This window comes from Xenopus tropicalis, chromosome 7 (genome assembly GCF_000004195.4).
Source record: "Xenopus tropicalis strain Nigerian chromosome 7, UCB_Xtro_10.0, whole genome shotgun sequence".
In the NCBI taxonomy this organism is placed as follows: Eukaryota; Metazoa; Chordata; class Amphibia; order Anura; family Pipidae; genus Xenopus; species Xenopus tropicalis.
In genome coordinates, this window is record NC_030683.2 from 16,533,353 (window position 1) to 16,547,630 (window position 14,278).

The 14,278-nt window shown below is 42.8% G+C and overlaps 1 protein-coding gene across 24 annotated transcripts in view; it reads right to left on the reverse strand.

Moving 5' to 3' along the window:
* ank3 (ankyrin 3, node of Ranvier (ankyrin G)) overlaps positions 1–14,278 on the reverse strand; it is a 244,965-nt gene that overhangs the window by 74,763 nt on the left and 155,924 nt on the right. For 7 of the 24 annotated variants that reach the window (XM_031905285.1, XM_031905304.1, XM_012967688.3 and 4 more), the window contains exons 16-23: positions 13,388–13,486; positions 10,738–10,935; positions 10,472–10,570; positions 7,617–7,715; positions 7,429–7,527; positions 6,524–6,619; positions 5,234–5,306; positions 4,469–4,531 (exon numbers count right to left, since the gene is read on the reverse strand). In XM_031905285.1, coding sequence (XP_031761145.1) covers positions 4,469–4,531; positions 5,234–5,306; positions 6,524–6,619; positions 7,429–7,527; positions 7,617–7,715; positions 10,472–10,570; positions 10,738–10,935; positions 13,388–13,486 — 826 coding nt within the window. Of the gene's footprint in view, positions 1–4,468; positions 4,532–5,233; positions 5,310–6,523; positions 6,620–7,428; positions 7,528–7,616; positions 7,716–10,471; positions 10,571–10,737; positions 10,936–13,387; positions 13,487–14,278 lie in introns of all 24 variants that reach the window. The other 17 variants (XM_031905297.1, XM_031905294.1, XM_031905289.1 and 14 more) reach the window with 4 other exon arrangements.

Below are 14,278 nucleotides of genomic sequence, written 5' to 3' on the forward strand. Positions count from 1 at the left end.
TTCAAGAATAAACGTTTAAATGGCAGAGGGAATTATTTGCTATGTAAACAGTGTAATTTAGAAATAAATAGTACCCCATACAAATCATGACAGTATCCCTTTAAGGAGTGCCAGTGTCCCTTGTTGGTATAGAGGGGACAGATCTACAGGGGCACATGGCACATACAACAGGAGATGCTGCCTCATATGCAAACTCGAGGCAGTGTCCTGGAATCACCCCAAGGCCCCAGACCTGCTGGGAAATCATGCTCAGCCCAGTGGCGTCTCCACAGGAGGATCTTTCTGGCTCCTATTCATCCCATATCTGTGCTCATTCAGCCGCAGCTCAGCAGTGAGTTTGCTGCAAAGCTAAAAACTGTTGCAAAACCACATGTTACATATGAAGATGCTGCACACTGTCATACAGCTCCCAAATGGGCTACATCCACTCTGACACTCAGCAACCTCTTGGTCTGGCGAGACAAGGAACTTGGTTGCTACAGTCCCCGACTGGGATTCAAAATAGGCCCAGGCATTGCAAGTACGCAGAGGCCCAAACAGCCCCTCAGCAGCCCAATAAATAGTGACTGTCTATAGCATCTTACAGCAGCCCCCCTGGCATTCCCAGTACCCAGAGGCACAAACAGCCCCCCCCAGCCCAATAAATCCAATTAATAGTGAATGTCTGTGGCACCTTACAGCAGCCCCTCTGGCATTTGCCCGAATCCACAGATTGCCAGTCCGGGCCTGAGCTGCTATTCTGTCCAACACAGGAGCTAAAATAGATCACTCCCTGCAGACTTAATCTGATTTGTGAGTAGTTCCGTATTCTATGCACCCCAATGACTTACACGATTGTTCCCAGTGACAGGGCTACATAGTAGGGATGCAGCAAATTCAGGATTTGTGCCGAATCGAATCCAAATCCTTAAAATCACATGACTTTTCATCACATAAACACATTGCCATTCTGAACACACTGGCTCACAGTCTCAGTCGTTTCTTTTGATACCAACTTGCCTTACAATTACAATACACTAATACATGTGGTTGGCGAGGGCATCAAATGAGCATATCTTTTCCTAATTTGGCTACTGACATGGTAGACTATTCCAGTCATTTGGAGCTAGGCCAACAATTAGATCCTTGGCAGGAGGGGAGAAAACAACTCTGATCATGGGTGCACTCCTTGCCGGACAGAATTTTGTAACCTGGCTGATAGATATCTGGTCAATCTATGGCCTCAGTGGGGAGGTTGTTGGGAGGCCCTGTGCATGGGCTAATAAGCTGCTCAATCAGTCTGGCAGGACCAATTACGCAGCTTTTATCTGCCTGTGTATGGCTTAGCTATTCAGACTGCCCAACAATTACAGCCTCGTCCTAGGACACTATCCTAATGGCTGTGGGAAAGTGCCTGCATGGCATTGGCGCACATCCCAGGGAGCGCACATCCCACTGTGTCAGCCACACAACCCATAATCTTGCACATTCTCCTCTTAAGGGCTCTGGCACACGGGGGAGATTAGTCGCCCGCGACATATCTCCCTTGTTGCGGGCGACTAATCTCCCTGATATGACTTCCCACCGGCGAAGATGTAAATCGCCAGTGGGATGGCATATGCAGCGGCACGATCGCCGAAGTTCCCTCTCGAGGCAACTTCAGTGATTTCCGAAAATTGCAGCACCGCGTATGCCATCCCACCGGTAATTTACGTTCTAATATCAGGAGTCTCATTCCTCACTGGGCCCTGGGAGAGGCCCCTGGAGTCACTGCTACCTGCATATATAGGGAGAGAGTTGAACACTAGATACCTATCTGCCTACAGTGTTATCAGTACTTGAATCAGTGTCACCTTTCCCCCTATTGTTCCTTTTATCGGCGCTGTGTGGGGGACAAATAAACTGTTCGCTTAAGTGCATTCTTATTTGTAATGTAAATGATTGCTCTTTGGCAACACAATAGAAACAAATGGCAGCAGTGATTTTCTATGTCCTGTCTAGGGTCATGGCTAGGATATATATATATGTTTATTTGTACACCAAGATCGAGCCAATGAACGGATTACAGAGTGAGGCCAAATAGGTAATGGCTATGTGGAAGGAACTGTAAAAACCGTGGCCTATAACAGGTAGCTTATATTATGTTTTTTATAAGGAACATGGGACAGCACAGGAATATAAGTGAAGTACCTATGAAAAATAGGGGGTGGAGGTGAGACAGGGGAAATGTTATTACCATACGAGGAGCTGAAGGTGAGACAGGGTAGGAGGGGCAGAGGAAATAATAGCAGCTACTTGTTACGGCTACAAAACAGACAATGCTGATCGTTTACTAATAACTGTCTTTACTGGTGTGTTCAAGCAGAGGCAATTCTCAATATTGTCTATGGCAAAGTATTTTCTGGCATTTAGTAGCTGTGAAAAGAAGCTGCTACTAAGTAGCACCATGTGTCTTCACCCTAAGTGTTCAGTCGCCCGTGATAGGTCTCTGCTATCGCTGGCAACAAACTGCTCCGAAAAGGCTTTCTAGCAGCAGTGGAAAGCCCCTTGCATCGCTTTGATTTCCTAAGTCACGCACAGTTGGCTGCAGGAGGATACTTTGTGCGGCTTTGGATTACTGAAGTCATGCGACGAGCTTTCCACCACTAGCCAGTGGGATGGCTTTGCGGGGAGATTAGTCGCCTGCGACAAAGTCGTGGTTACTAAAATAGACAATGCTGATCATTTACTGATAACAGTCTCTACGTGTGTTTTAGCAAAAGCTTTTCTCAGTATTCTCTGTGGCAGGGTATTTTCTGGTGTTTAGTAGCCATAAAAAAGTAGCTGCTACTGGTAGCTCTGTGTGTCTTCTTAAAAAACATACAGCCCTCAGCTAGACATGCCTGTACAGACATTCAGAAGACCAGGATGGTCAAGGCTCCCACACCAATCCAACTGGGGTCTTTAACCAGCGGTACTGGCAAGGGATATCCTGCCCCAACAATTATCTCTTGATTGTTCCAAATGTTGGCGTGGGAACCCAAACTGGGTGCAGCAAGCCTAAAGGTGCAACACTAATCCAAGACAGATTTAAATCAGGAATTTCACGTTCTTACTACACAGTGAAGTCATTATAGTCAATTACATTCTCCTGTATGAATTAAAAAATCAGAGGTACTGTGAGGGGAGGGTGTCACTTGAATAATAAATAATGCTATTTGATATATTAGTAACAGAACACACCAGCAGAGAGATCCCCCGCTATTTTTTTGGTACAAGGCCATACAACTAAAGAAGTACAATAGGTAACTAATGTCCCAGCACACACCAAAGCTGCTTTAGACATGCTAGCATGGCTGCCATAAGAAATCCTGAGACACCTCTATAAGCACCCAGATACTGCTGCAGTTCTGGTATCACCTCCCCCATACACTATTGGCAGCCATGCATGCTGGGAGTTGTAGTTCTGAAACAGTTGGGCTATTGTGAAGCTGCCCCTTGCTGGCTTAGTGTTTCATGGAATAGGATATTCTAAATAAAGGATGGTAATATCCCTTTCCAGGAAGACTGGCAACTGTACATAGAGAAATTTGTTCTGCGGGATCCCAGCGATGTTGGGTAATAACAGGACCCATTGTGATGGGATGGATAGGAGCGAGGGAATTCAATGGCTGCGCAGTTAGGATTAGAAACTCAGTTAATTTATTTAATTGGAGACAATAAGGCACATGTTTAGACTGTAAGAGAAATTAGACTCTGTTATGCAAAGAATGGAACTTGGAGCTCTAAAATACAAGCTAGAGGCTTAAGTCTTCATCCTCAGTAAAATTATTTTATCATTCCCGTCATGTGCCAATTACAAGGATTTTTTTTTTCTAGAATTGTAACTTCTTTTAAGGCATATGAAGTGCTTGGTACCCCTCCCTGCCATCTGTCATCGACATGAATGGAAACTGCCTGTCATTAGTGGTCACTGCTCATCATTGGAAATTTTCAGTCCAAAAGTGCACAGTTTTGGGGCATGGTGGTAGGCATTTCAAGTCATATGAATGACATTTTCATTGGGCAGCCAATAAGACCCTTGTTTGAATAACTACCCCCAAACAACTGCTCCAAACCTGCGCTTGTGTCAACAGTCACAGGATCTCTCGGCAGCCGAGATCAAGATGTGCTTGGTTATTTAACACCTTATATATCAGCAGCCAATAATGCTATTTATATATGTCATTGTGTCCTGCTTCAACTGATGGGGTAATTAATTACAGGGTCAAAGTTTGCACAGATGTAGTATGTTTTGCAACCACTCAGCAGACCATTTCATTGGTTGTTATGGGTTAAAGTGGAGCAAAATTTGCAAAAACTTATTAGATTATAGGCGGTGGCATGACCAGATGTCACTGAGCCCTACACCTATGCCTCCATGACCCTAGGGCTTTTCCCTTGTACCTCAGAGCTCAAAGTTACCATGGAACTATTAGTTGTATTTACTGACAGAAAGACTCTTCTTTACCTTCGTCACCATCTGACATATATTCTGCGTCGCTCACTATTTCTGGGACATTGGCTCTATGAACTGCACAGTTTAAATGGACAGAAGTTGGAGAGAACATAGGCACAACAGAACTGTCATTTTTTAGCAAACGGTTGACTTTTTATAACACGAAACTCATAAAACTCAGTATACTTCTTGGTTATGGAAGCCACAGAAGGTACATCTTTGGGGGCTTAATCAGATACAGATCAGTCAAGTTGGAAAAAGCCCATCTGTTAAGGTGGCCATACACCTTCAGATCCGCTCACCCTGGGGCCAAACGACCGAATTAGAACGACGGGTATAGGCAAAGTCGGTTCGGGGACCACATCAATGAGCCGATGCGGTCCCCGATCCGACTAAATTTTTTAACCTGCCCAATCGATATCTGCCCAATTTCAGGCCAGATATCGGTCAGGCAGGCCCGTCATTAGTGTCCCTACACGGCCTGATTATTCTAAGGGACCGATATCAGCAGCCAGAATCGGCCCGTGTATGGCCACCTTTAGGGCCACAAGGAGGCGGTCCATAACATGCAGGTCCCAAATGTGATTAGATCATGCTTTTATTAATACACCCAATCAAACCAAATCTGCTAACTCTGTCTCCTATTGGTTATTCTTTTAGCATTCAACCATAACTTGTGAATTTTTTACAAAACATTATGTGGCATAAACAAAAGTAAATCCTCTCCAGCCAACATTTAGGTAATCACTAGGAAGGAAGTGTGTTAACTCCATATACCTTCATCATCCGACATGTCCAGAACTTCATTCATCGTTTCCGGAACATTCATTTTATGTTTCTCAGTCACCAGCTGCTGGAAAAAGGAAAACAAAATCCTTCCCATGTTAGATGTTGGGCACTAAGGGCCAAACCAGAAAGCAATGACTGCAGAGATGGGATGCTTGCATCCAAGGAACTACAACCCCACATACAATTTTATGGGAAAATGGAATATGTTCTCTGCAATGTGATTATCATCTATGCTTTTTGGGGAGATTCCAGCTACATTTGTATCAACAAAATATATTTTTTTTTATGGTGCAGCTCTGGGGCAGTCAGGGATTTGATGATCACTGAGCTTTTATTGGTTTAAACTGGATATTACTTTGCTGTTGAAAAGATACCGTGACCAATTAAAGGATTTGTAAGAAAGTCTAATAATACGTTCAAAGAATAGCAATTAAGGAGACTGCTATGATGTCACAAAGTTGTGCAACCAACTGCTAATGCTTTAAATTCCCTTTAGAAAAATTATAGAAATAATGGCTGGCAGCAAAGTTATTCTGTGACTTCTAATATATTTATTAGAAGTCACTGAATTATAATTTACAGTATGGGGTACATTATCCCTTATAATACATGAGTGATACTCATGCCTGCAGCCTTGTGCCTTTATATGGACACAGAACCCCCCAGTGACTTCCAATATCCTTATCATTTACAGTAGGGGGTACATTATCCCTTATAATACATGAGTGATACTCAGATTTCCCTGTATAACTCAGCCTGCAGCCTTGTGCCTTTATATGGACACAGAACCCCCCAGTGACTTCCAATATCCTTATCATTTACAGTAGGGGGTACATTATCCCTTATAATACATGAGTGATACTCAGAGTTCCCTGTATAACTCAGCCTGCAGCCTTGTGCCTTTATATGGGCACAGAACCCCTCAGTGACTGCTAATATCCTTATCATTTACAGTAGGGGGTACATTATCCCTTATAATAAAAGCGTCTATCCACAACGGGGAAAGGCAATTGCAGGCCCATTGAATACTACACAACTCCCAGCATCCACTGGGATAATTGTATATATACCAAAGTGCCCTACAAGGCACACATAGGGTCAACACTTGCAACTGTATTGCACATCTCTACTTACCTAATGATAAATATCATGTGTGCAGTCCCTAAATGCCGTGGTTTTAGGTTAGAATCTGACAGACTTGATTACTATTAATATATATAATTACTTAGGCTTACAATACTTAATTTTAAGAGAAGCAAGAATGATAAAGTCACTTACAACTGTAGTTAAGGTTTCCTCTGTTACAACTTTGAGGGTGTCAACAACAGAGATATATCCAAGGCGTCGAGCAATTGCCAGGGCTGTATTGCCATTCTATGGAAATGTAATAAACAGAGGGAAATTGTAATGATAATATATAGTATAAAGGCTTGCTAGAGCAGACATTTATTTTAAATTATGCCCAGTATGCCAAACCTCCAAACATTTCAGCCAAGATGCACCACTTGCTGTTAAATCAATATCCATAAATCAAGACCGAGGTATAAAAAAATGTGACCATTGGGGTTAGGCTGTAGTGCTGTAGGCTAAATTACCCCCCCCCCCCCCCCCAATATCATACTGAGAGTATCATGGAAATGCAAAACAAGGGCAGTAGTGCATAGATACTGTCAGTGATGATGAAAAGTTATACTAGGCTTGGGGAAGCTGCTACTTTCTTTCCAGCCCAGCACAGTTGTAGTTCAGTATCCACATAAAGCAACCTATGCAAGCTGGCACCTGTTTGGATGGCTAAAGGTGCCCATACACGTGATCCGCTTGCTTGGCGAGGTGGCAACCGGATCTTCACTCGATATTCCCACCTACGGTTGGGTGATATCGGGGTACATGTAGGCCAAATGATTGAATTATAATGGCGGCAATGGGCCAGTCGGTTCGGGGACTGCATCAACGAGCCAATGCAGTCCCCGTTCTGATAAATCTTTTAACCTGCCCGATCGATATCTGTCCAATTTCAGGCCAGATATCAGTCAGGCATGCCCCTCGTTCTTGCCCCTACACGGGCCGATAAGCTGCTGAATTGGTCCAAGGAACAATCGGCCCGTGTATGGCCGCCTTACCACTTCAACAAAAATATAGATACAGCTTATTTATGTCACCTAAGACCCCAAAATGCAACTTACCACAGTAACTTCATTAGGGGAGGCCCCATGTTGAAGCAAAACATTAATGATATGTGTATGGCCTTGCTGAGCTGCTTGATGCAGAGGTGTATATCCGTTCTATAAAGCAAAACAGAGTGATCTATAATCAGTTTATCCGACAGACAGTGACACCAGTGGATACATGAACTGAGGAGGAATATACATACCTTGGTTTTGGCATTCACTTTAGATCCATGCTGAAGCAGAAAGGTTACCATTTTGATGTTTCCATAATGGCTGGCCACGTGTAAGGGGGTATAAAACATCTGCCATATAACAAAAGAGAAAGGTATAATGCACTTTTAAACTCCTAACGGCACTCAAACACCTTACTGAACTAACACAGAGCAGCGTCAGGAAGGGATAGGCTTCAAAATGCTCAAGCAAGGGTTTAGGTGCCACAGTCCATTTGGTTGTCCACTGGTAGGCAGTTGTGGTCAAAACCTCAGATGTGCAATTACCCTATGGTCCACACTAACTGAAGTGACTTTGTTTTGCCCACTAGTGAGATAAATGTGTGCTTTCAGATAATAGGCACTGGTAGGGGGGTAGATAGTGTTATCAAGGAGAAGGGACTCACAGCAAGTCGCAGGCATTTTGATCACTATTACAAACAGTGGTAATACAAACACACAGGGCTCAATCTGCACGTGTCAAGCGCCAAACTTTCCATTGTTTCCATTTACAATGACAAACTACAGACTTAAATGACACAGATAACAAAGGCTAGCGGAAGAATTACAAGCAAAGCCATCAGCATTAAAATATATCCTTTTTGAACTGGGTATTTCCTATTGTATGAAATCCTAACAATACTAGGTAATACAGTTTAAATATGAAATGGGTTTATTTTTACAGGGTTGGAGGGGTTATTACATGGTGACGAACTGTGTGTCTGCTGCTCAATTATTAACAGCATCTAATCTCCTAGCTCTTTGATACAGTTTCCTTGCCCTTGGCAAAGTTCTATTCAATCAATAGTCTAAAATTATCATATTCAAATGGGAACAATAGATACCTGCTAACAGCTTGGCCTGCCCCACTGTATAGCAAAAGATATATGCTCGCTGTAACCATGTGGTGTTTGCTAATGTACAAACAAGATGACAGTCTCTTCAGTAAACAAAACCATTTCCAATTATTTGCATGTACAAATACAAACAGAAATGTATCACTGATCTATATATACAGTACATGATGTAAGTCACGAATTCTAACTTGACTTAAGATTATCTTTTTTTACACAGATTATCTTTTTTTACACATCCTTGAGCTTTCACAATCAGAGTATCTGGGATATTATCTACCAGCTTGCACCCCCCCACAAATACAGCATATCTGAATTACCATAAATACCCAGAATAACATAATAAACTTCCAGCAGGTCCTTCTTTGTCCATAGACAAAAGCTGCCATTTCTCTCATTTAGTGTGCTGGAACTCACTGTACAATTCAATGGTGATAGTCACTGTGCCATTTAATGCTGGAACTCACTGTGCCATTTAATGGTGATAGTTACTGTGCCATTTAATGCTGGAACTCACTGTGCCATTTAATAGTGATAGTTACTGTGCCATTTAATGCTGAGAGTCACTGTGCCATTTAATTCTGGAACTCACTGTACAATTCAATGGTGATAGTCACTGTGCCATTTAATGGTGGAACTCACTGTGCTATTTAATGGTGATAGTTACTGTGCCATTTAATGCTGGAACTCACTGTGCCATTTAATAGTGATAGTTACTGTGCCATTTAATGCTGAGAGTCACTGTGCCATTTAATAGTGATAGTTACTGTGCCATTTAATGCTGAGAGTCACTGTGCCATTTAATAGTGATAGTTACTGTGCCATTTAATAGTGATAGTCACTGTGCCATTTAATGCTGGAACTCACTGTGCCATTTAATAGTGATAGTTACTGTGCCATTTAATGCTGAGAGTCACTGTGCCATTTAATAGTGATAGTTACTGTGCCATTTAATGCTGAGAGTCACTGTGCCATTTAATGCTGGAACTCACTGTGCCTTTTAATGGTGATAGTCACTGTGCCATTTAATGCTGGAACTCACTGTGCCATTTAATAGTGATAGTTACTGTGCCATTTAATGCTGAGAGTCACTGTGCCATTTAATGCTGGAACTCACTGTGCCATTTAATAGTGATAGTTACTGTGCCATTTAATGCTGAGAGTCACTGTGCCATTTAATAGTGATAGTTACTGTGCCATTTAATGCTGAGAGTCACTGTGCCATTTAATAGTGATAGTTACTGTGCCATTTAATGCTGAGAGTCACTGTGCCATTTAATAGTGATAGTTACTGTGCCATTTAATGCTGAGAGTCACTGTGCCATTTAATGCTGGAACTCACTGTGCCTTTTAATGGTGATAGTCACTGTGCCATTTAATGCTGGAACTCACTGTGCCATTTAATAGTGATAGTCACTGTGCCATTTAATGCTGAAACTCATTGTGCCATTTAATAGTGATAGTCACTGTGCCATTTAATGCTGAAACTCATTGTGCCATTTAATGGTGATAGTCACTGTGCCATTTAATGCTGGAAGTCACTGTTCTATTTAACACTGAACTCAGTTTGCAATTTAATGTTAGAAGTCACTGTGCCATTTAATGGTGACAGTCACTGTGCCATATAATGTTGGAAGTCACTGTGAAATTTAACGGTGATGGAAGTTACTGTGCCATTTAATGCTGAGAGTCACTATGCCATTTAATTCCAGGCATACACTAATATGGATTCTGCCTATGTGCTGCTAGTGTAAACATAAAAATGTAATCTTTAGTGTCTTCAGAATTCTGCTGCCTAGAATTTGTATTATTTAGTGATGTTGCTAGGTAAGCCACCTGCGGCCCATGCTGCCCCACTCTAGCACTGGTACGTACTACAGCCCTACTGTAGACTGAATGTGCATCAAATGTTATAACAAGAAGCATTTTCAGACTTTAAGCCAGCACAATTTCACAGCTTATTTTGCATTCTATTGTAGAACCAATAATAGTTACCTTTGTTGTTCCATCAATAACAGCCCCCTGATTTGCTAGAACCTCGGCGACACTAACTCTGTCTTCTTGCGCAGCCAGATGAAGAGGGGTGAGCCCGCTCTGCAAACAACAAGCCATTTTTTGTTACCAACAGTTACAGGAAATATAAGATTATATGAAAACTGGGATCTACAGGTTTGACAGCAGCCATGTTACTATCCCTGTGGTACCCAGAGCTGCACAGAATCTTTCAGCCATCTCTGGAATATAGTTAGGGTACTACCTACCTTGTTGCTGACATTGACGTTGGCACTCCGAGTGAGGAGCAAGGATACCATGTCTACATGGCCTTCTTGTGCAGCTAGATGTACCGGCGCTATTCCTTGCTTGGTAATGGCATTGGCATCTGCTCCATATTCAAGCAAGGTTGTAGCTATGTCCATCTGGTTCTTTTTTGCAGCAATATGGAGTGGCGTGTAGCCGTTCTATAACCAGAAGAAATACTTTGTTGGAAAATAATGTACAGATGCAAATGGATAAACGCTAGCTTTCCCCTTATACACAAAATTAGTTATGGGCTGCAGTCTACCTTTGGGTTCCCTCCATGAACTGTTGGGGACCAATTTTTTTTCCCTGCGGCTGTTCATGCCGTTAACATGGTTGGTTAGACAAAAGACCTCATTAGCAAAGGGCAAGGTGCAAAAAAATATACATTTTTTTTATGCCTTGTAAAAACGTGCTCCTAGAGCTTCTAGAATGGAACACAAGGAGCTGTGCCTTGCTTTCAATATAGAGCTGTCTTCATTTAGTGACACATAGTGGGCAGAGAGTGGGTGCCCCCTGGAATGCCCCCTAGCTTGTGTTTCATTCAGATGTGCAGACTAGGGAGAAGCAAGTGCTGGAAGGTTCAGGAAAGCCTTGTATGTACCTCCTGCCTACGGGCAGTGCAATGGGCACTAAGTGGAGCAATTCCATGCACTTCCCCCAGGACAACAGTTAATGACCCCATAAAGACACACGGAGCTACTTAGTAGCAGCTACTTGTCATGGCTGCTAAACACCAGAAAATACCCTGCGATATACCCATACGTAGAGAGCTGTGACAAGTAGTTGCTACTAGTAGCTCCATGTATCTTCACCCAAAAGCTTAAGGCTGATGGCCCATGGAGTGAGTTAGTCACCCATGATAGATATCTGCTACTGCTGGGACTATTTGCTCCGAAATGCTTTTCCACCGGCAACAATAAAAGTTACTGGGGGCAGGTCTGGATTTGTGGCATGCTGCCCAGCCGAACTTAAAATTTGCTCCCATATGGAGCACTGGGGATGGGACACCCAGAAAAATTCAACACCTCCTGTCCCCAGTGCTCTGTATGCAAGTTGCAAGGATGCGCACAATCCTGATGGGGAGGGGGCTGAGAATGAGGGCGGCCTCTGGGCACACGTAAATGAAATCTGGCGTTGACACAAAATTAGTTATGGACTGCAGTCTACCTTTGGGTTCCCTCCATGACCTGTTGGGGCGGAGAATGAGAGCGGCCTCTGGGCATCCGTAAAAGAAATCTGGCGCTGACCGGGGGAAAGGCCTACACATCTCTTTGGCTTTTCCGAAGTCGCACAAAGTTTCCTCCTGCAGGCAACTTCGCACGACCTGGGAAAGTGGAAGCGATGTGTAGGCCTTTCCAGCGGTTACACCTATTGTTGGCGGTGGATTCACTGCGTTAGGCATCAGCCTAAAGCTTAGTTCAATGCTGCAGCCTGCCATACAATCAGTAAGGAAGAGGAGACTCCCATATACTGAAACTCTAGGATGCAGAGGTGCAGGGAGTAAAGGTTGGGGTCACAGTGCCATAGCAGGGTCTTCAGAAAGCCAAATTAGCACTTAAATCATTTGAACTAACGGAGGGGACTGTTGCACACAACTGAGCAATAACAAGTTGCAACAAGATGAAGCTGTTTAAAACTGTTTTTCAAGCATCTCTAATGATATCACCACTCTATATATAAGACTTGTCTTTTAATACACCCCCCCATTGCTCTCATTTACTCCCCGCCTTGGAAAGGTCACACCGGATACTCCAGATACCAAAATGACTTCTCTGTGGCCCACCGCCCGAGCTTTTAGCTCTGATTGATGCCATATGAATCTTACTCTAATTAGTCACAACATAAAAGGTTCCAGCAGGAAACGGGTCGGTATATCACGTGTAATGATGTGTATTGTATGTGACACGGGAACCTCGCCCACAAAATATAAGCCCTTTCATCAGCAGGAAAAGGGAAAGAGAAAGTAAAATTGGGACATTTGAGGCCATGTCCTCCAATCAACATCCAGTAATGCAGTAAATGTTGAAGGAGAACTAATCCTTCCCCCGCAACAGTTCTTCTCTTTCTGCATCATTTGAAAATCTGGCAGGGGAGGAGGGACTAAAACACTGATGTTACAAATTGTAACAACTTCTCCATAGCTTACAGACAGCATGCAGGAACTACATAACCCACAATGCATTGCACTGGGATGTTCCTTTCCTTATTAACATCACATGTGCACAGGAACAGGGGGTGGGGCTTAGGGAACTGTTCCAAACCAAATTATTACATTTAAACTCATGAAAAGGCTGCATATTCTTAAATTGATGTATATAGCAAAGTTGCTTCATGTTTACTTTTAAAAAAAAAAGCTAAGTTTTAGGTGGAGTGCCCCTTTAATCTGGTAATCTGTAAAGGGTATATTATCTTGTTTTGCTCCATGGTACAAATACTGAGAAAATATTTAGAGCACCAGGCATAAGGCTTCTGTTGTAAAAGCTGTGGGCTAGAACATAAAAACAAACCCTGATTGGTTTCTATGGGTTACTAGACCATGTCAGACATTGCTTCCACTATCAAATTGAGATGCAATTTGTGAATATTACAAATGCCCTAATGTTACCATACCTTTGCTGCTCCGTGTGGAGAGGCTCCTTTATCCAACAGCAACAGCGCCACCTTCTGGTTATCGTAATGTGCGGCTACATGCAGTGGAGTTAGACCACTCTATAAATACATGCAGAGATACCTAATGTTACTCAGGTGCTCAGCCTTACGTGGGAACTTGTAAATGTCTCCCAGTGTCAGGCATATTGGTTTAGTAATTTAGAATTATTCTTATAAGGAATGGGAAATATTCCGGAAAAATGGTTAGCTGTGAATTGTGCTTGTAAAACATAAAAATCAAAAGGCATTGCAGTGTATTATAACATATTATCAAGGGTCAGTGGCCCCATTAGAATGCCTGTGGGCCCCACACCAGCACTAGGAAATACATGGGAGGGGTCAGAAATAGGGGAATGCAAGGGGGAAAGTGGAGGGTCATGGGTACTTTCCAGGCCCCCTCATTCTGCCGGCGTGCCAATGCCCCAACACACATTTCCTTGTGTCATATGTCTCAAATGACATCACTAGGCTAAGGTTACAACTAATGACATCACTAAGCACTGTTAATCAGAGTATATTTTACATATTAACCATCTATATAATAGATTGTAAGCTCTTTTGGGCAGGACTCTCTTCACCTCTTGTATCCGTTATTGATTGCTTTATATGTTACTCTGTATGTCCAAAGTATGGAACCCACTTCTTGTACAGCGCTGCGGGATATGTTGGCGCTTTATAAATAAATGTTAATAATAATAATAACTGTTAGACTAGAAGGAGAAAGTGGAGGCAGAGGCAGGCAATGATTATACGTGCCCCCATCCCATGGAGCCTCGACTAAACTGAAATCCATCTTCTGCACTAAGGACCAGACACAAATGAGCTGGATTTAGTCTCAGCAAGATACGGCAA